Source organism: Myiozetetes cayanensis, unplaced genomic scaffold, assembly GCF_022539395.1.
Source record: "Myiozetetes cayanensis isolate MyiCay16 unplaced genomic scaffold, myiCay2020 scf34, whole genome shotgun sequence".
In the NCBI taxonomy this organism is placed as follows: Eukaryota; Metazoa; Chordata; class Aves; order Passeriformes; family Tyrannidae; genus Myiozetetes; species Myiozetetes cayanensis.
In genome coordinates, this window is record NW_026087566.1 from 765,028 (window position 1) to 770,292 (window position 5,265).

General features: G+C 51.0%; 1 protein-coding gene across 1 annotated transcript; it reads right to left on the reverse strand.

Moving 5' to 3' along the window:
• Positions 1–610: 610 nt before the first annotated feature.
• On the reverse strand, positions 611–4,358 carry GH1 (growth hormone 1). Its single transcript, XM_050327455.1, has 5 exons — positions 4,289–4,358; positions 3,133–3,296; positions 2,024–2,140; positions 1,511–1,672; positions 611–823 (listed from the first exon to the last, which is right to left on the reverse strand). Exons 1-5 carry the CDS (start codon positions 4,296–4,298, stop codon positions 623–625), a joined length of 654 nt encoding a protein of 217 aa, XP_050183412.1. The 5' UTR covers positions 4,299–4,358; the 3' UTR covers positions 611–622.
• Positions 4,359–5,265: the final 907 nt, after the last annotated feature.

A 5,265-nucleotide genomic window follows, 5' to 3' on the forward strand; every position in this document is an offset into this window, starting at 1 on the left:
CCCACCCCTCCCAGCCCCAAGTCCACCACTCCAGCCACACCCCCATCTCCAAATTCACTCCCTCAGCCCCAAATTTACCCCCAAATTCACTCCCAGCCCCGAAATTCTCACCACCCAGCACTCAAATCCACCCTCCTCAGACCCAAATCCACCTCCAGCCCCAAATCCGCCACCCAGCCTCAAATCCTCACCTTCCAACCCCAAATCCACTGCCCAGCCCCACATCTACCCCCAAATCCCCTCCCCCAGTGCCTCAAATCAACTGCCCAGAGCCAAGTCTACTCCCAAATCCACCCCCAGCCCCAAATTCACCTCCCTCAGCCCCACTTCTGTCCCTTCCAAAGCCAAACCCACCCCGTAGCCTCAAATCTATCCCCCAAATCCACCCTCTCAGCTTCAAATCTGCCCACCCCACCCCAAATCCTCACCGCCCAGCCCCGAATCCCCCCTCTCCTGCCCCAAATCCACCCTGTCCCGGCGGCAGCTCGTCCCTCCCTCTCCCACAAGAGCCTGTCCCCCCAAAAAGCAGAAGCCCGATGGCAGTAGCGCGTTTATTCCCCGATTTTCTCTCCAAGGAGCGGAGGCCGAGGGTTTGGAGCGGGAACGGGATCCATCCCAGGGGTCAGACGACGCAGTTCCCGTCTCCGTAGCGCCGGCACTTCATCACCTTCAGGTAGGTCTCCACCCTGTGCAGGTCCTTCTTGAAGCAGGACAGGAGGCCGTAGTTCTTGAGCAGCGCGTCCTCGCCGCGTGGGGGGACCTCGAACTTCTCGTAGGCAGCTTTGAGGAGCTGGGGCCCCCGCGGGCTCCGGTCCTCCAGCTCCTGGGGGAGGATGGAGAGGTGGGCAAGGCTGGGGATGAGCACCCACCATCTCATCCACTTTACGATCTGAGAAATGCTCATTAGGCCTTGATGTGACCTGAGGAGTGGTCACAGACCCAAGAGCTCGAGAGTTTGGATGATATTCTCAGACCCTTGGGGATGATCCTGCCGAGAAGGCATCCCAAGGGGGGATTTCCCTGAATCCCAGGGGAATTGTTCACAGGTACCTTGTCCAGACTCTTTATGTCTGTGTGCATATGCCATAGAAAATGTCCTGGGAACGCTGCTCTCCTGGATTCTGACGTACTGAGTTAGTACTGTGAGTTAGTGTTCTGGTGTAGTAAATCTTATATGAATCCCTTGCTAAATTGTTTAACTTCAGTTACAGTTTAAGTCAAGTTAAATGCTGTTAAGTTGTGCCTTTAAGCCATATTCCTTTTTATCCTTACCCTGTCCTACCCTTTTACCTCCCCCTCCCCAACCCTCCACATAGACGATTTTGGGTTTGTTTTGATTTGGATTGATGGATTTTGGATTTTTGTCTGCTTTTCCTCAGTGTGCCTTAACCATTTAGAAAGGGGTAGAGTGAACCTTGACAACAAGCTTTGTTGTGCTGTCCCTGAGAGCTGAGTGCCCTGTGCCCGGGAATTCTCTTGCTCTACAGTCATGCTGTGTGCTGAGACTTACCCTCATCAGAGCTTGGATCCCTTCTTCCAGGTCCTTTAGTTTTTCGTACACTCTGTCTGAGGTGCCAAGAACCAGGCTGTTGGTGAACACCTTGCTTAGAGACTGCACCGGGGTCAGCCACGACTGGATGAGAACCAGGGAAAAACGAAGCAGCTCCATGTCCTGAAAATTAGGACAAGAAAGGGTGAAAGCTGTGTTTAGAGTATTTGGTAGAGTGTCCTGCTCCCTCTGGAACAGCCTGGAGTCACCCAGAGATGTGTCACTGCTCCTGCAGCTTCAGCAGACAAGTTTTCAGCCTGAGAAACATCACCCAGACCCATGTTCTGTGCTTGGGTTGAGAATATGGTTTATAATGTAACCCAGGAGAGTCATCCTTTCCTCATGCAGGGCTTAAACAGTGAAAAAGGGAGAGGAGGGAGGAAGCACCAAAGTCCTCACAGATGGAAACCTCTCTGTTCCTGCAATGAGGAGTCTTCAGACAGGTCTGTGCTTGCCCTGTGGGAGAGAACTTACCGATTTCTGCTGGGCATCGTCCTTCCCCGTGGGAGCAGGGATGGTCTCTGAGTAGCAATTTGCCCCCTGGGAATTTTTGTTGGTGTGTCTTTGGTCCTCTGGGATATAGCTGCGTTCCTGCAGAGACATCCCAGATACACTCAGATCTGTCACCCCGTGTGCTGGAGGAGACCACAGATGCTTCCCAAGCTGTCCCACATGGTTACTCTTCGCAAAGAATAAATGTGAGACACGAGGTACCTCCGGACAAGGGTGGGAAACAGGAGTTTGTGTGTTGGCACAATAGTTACTGGTCCTAAAGGGGCCTCAGAACACACATGGTACTGCCAAGGAGCAGATGATCCCCAAGGAAAGCTCTTGCCAAAGGCACATCTCATGCCAGCTCCTGGCAGCAGCAGACACGGGGTGGTTTTAAGCACTCAGACTCTCCCAGGGAAATCTTGCAGAATATCAGTGCCACCTCCCAGCTTATCCTGTGCAGGGGGTCTTGACATGGGCAGGAATGTCCCTGAGGAGGGGGTCAGAGATGGGACAGAGAGCTGAGAGGAGGAGAGAGTAGAGTCTCCAGGCTGATGGGAGAGAGCACAAGGATGGAATGGCAGTCTCCCTTCAATATTATGTAGTAAAACCTAACCAGCTAATTAGTGCAAGATACTAACAGAGGACAGAATGGAAGATGTTCAGATTTGACAAGTGCCAGAATCTGGAGCTGGAAATACTGATTGTGTAAGTGCCTCTGAGAGCCTTGGAAAATTCTTAGAATGAAAGTACACAGAAGTTTGAGGCATTTGGACTCATCTCTTCATTTCAACCTACTTGGCCATGACTGAGTCAATGGGCTGATCCTGACACAAGGTTTACAACTGAAATTACAGACATATAAATCTAGATATGAGACAAATACCATTTTCAGAATTTAATGCTGGACAGAAAAAGATTCTGACTACTTATAACCTGTTCTGGTGTCTCTCCACAACTTGTGGACTCTTTCTCCTCACTGAGAGCTGACAAAGACCCCAACAGCTGAGAAGTCTCTGTCTCTAGGAAGTCCTACAATCCTGAAGCCATCTGAGTAAGAGGAGAAGGTGCTCTGAGGCCACACCACTTACAAACTCCTTGTAGGTCTCAGCAGCCAGGAGGTGAAGGTGCTGAGCCCTCAGCACAGCGTTGGCAAACAGGCTGGAAAGGGGCATGGCTGGGAAGGTGGCAACTTGCTGTGGCCACTGCAGTCCCAGAGTGATCAGGGCAATGGCCAGAGGAGAAAACCAGGACCCTGCAGCAAAGCAGAAAGGAGGTGTTAGCAGGGTGTGGGGACTGTGCTGAGGAGGGGGAATTCATTGCCAGCCTCTTCCATCCATGATAGCTGAGCCCTCACCTGCCTTGGTGCCCTGTTGGATGCTGTGGGTGAGCTCAGCCCTCCCCAGAATCAAGGGAATCACAGAATCATCATCATCATCATCATCACCAACCCCTCCTGAGCTGGAAGGGACGCACAGGGATCGTTGAGTCCAACCCCTGGCCCTGCCCAGGATGGTCACGAGTGAAACCCTTTCACTAGACCTGCCCTCAGGGCTTGTACTGCTCTCAGTGTTTCCAGCAGCATATTCCTGCCTGGAGTCGTGGCTGCTCCATGAAAACTGAGCTGTGTCCCTGCGGTTCTCCCTGACACGCTCGTGTTTTCCCATAGGCCCTGCCTGTGGAAAGGCAGGAGGTGGTGAGGCCAGGTGAGGGCCTGGGAGCACCTCACTTCAGCTGTGGTTTGCTGGGGTGTCACCTTCTGCACTCACTGGGATGAGAGCCGGTGACATTCCCTGTTCTGTGACCAGCTGCTTTTGCTCTCTGGGACAGACCTGTAGGATTTGGTGCCATTTGTCAAGCCTAGAGGTTTCCAACCCTTGACATTTCACACAAGTGTCCATCTGCGCTTACAGAGATCACAAAATAATCCTGATCCCTGTCCTAAGCTTGGAATATGAGTTTTCATATCCATGCCAACGTTTATGGTAATAATAACTATTATAACTGTGACTTGACCTTGTTCTTCATGTTCTCCACGCTCTCACTTTCCCAGTTTAGGCTGAAGATTAATTCATGGATTAAAGTCATACTGAAGAGGAAAATTTTGTGGATTTATAAATTTCCATGTTTTAATTAAGTGATGGCAAGGAGGATATAGCCCACCACAGAACCCACCCCATTGTCATCTCCCATCACCCTACACATGCAGCAGCACTGCCAGTCCTTTAAAACCGAAATAAAATGTACCTGGAGCCATTTCTGCCTGGTGAGTTGCTCAGGTGTCCCTTGACACTGAATGTTTCCTCCTTTCATCTGGTAAAAGGAAACCGTAGAGGCACCCCCTTATATAGCAGGGGGGCTGTTTAAAATGGATCTCTGTATCCATGATCACATCAACAGCTCTGTATCTTCCCACTGAATAAATGCACAAGTGCTCAGGAAGGTGTCACCTCATCACACTCGTGCAGGTTGGGGAGGTTGTTTGCCTGGGGATTAAATCAGTGTTCCATGATTTCACCATATTCCGCTGTTTACTGCAATTAAAAGTTTCCTGGTCACGGCAAGACCCATCCCAGATCAGATCAGTGCTTTTACATGGTGGAATTTGTGGTGTCCACGTGATGTTCCTGCAGGGCTCTGCAGCCTTGGCCCGCAGTCCACAGGGCTGACTGGCCAGCTGGGGACACTTTGGCCTAAACCAACTGGCAAATTGCACCAGGGCAGGTTTAGTTTGGATATTAGGGAAAAATTCTTAATGGAAAGGTTGCCCAGGCCTGGCACAGCTGCCCAGGGCAGTGGTGGAGTCCCCATGCCTGGAGGGATTTAAAAGACATGTGGTTGTGGCACTTGGGGACGTGGGTTAGTGGTGGCCTTGGTAGTGCTGGGGTTGGACTGGATGATCTTAGAAGCCTTTTCCAACCTTTCTGTGATGTTTTCCTCTATATTGTTTTAGTGAGGATACACCTAGATGGGTACTGTCACATAAGTCCTACTTCTGCCAGGTAAATTGCTTTCTACCAAAAAGCCGAAAGTTCAGCAGATAATTTTGCTGAGCTGGTTTGCCAAAGGTGTGACATGAAGCTGTCCTGTCCAGGTGCTCATCTGGATCCCAGCCAGCCCACTGCAAATCCAGATGCCAGAGCTCTGGGAGGTTTCTCTCATCCTCAGCTGGATAAGCCTATGGGAAGATCTGGTTATGAGCATCTTCCTGCTCTTGCCTGAGG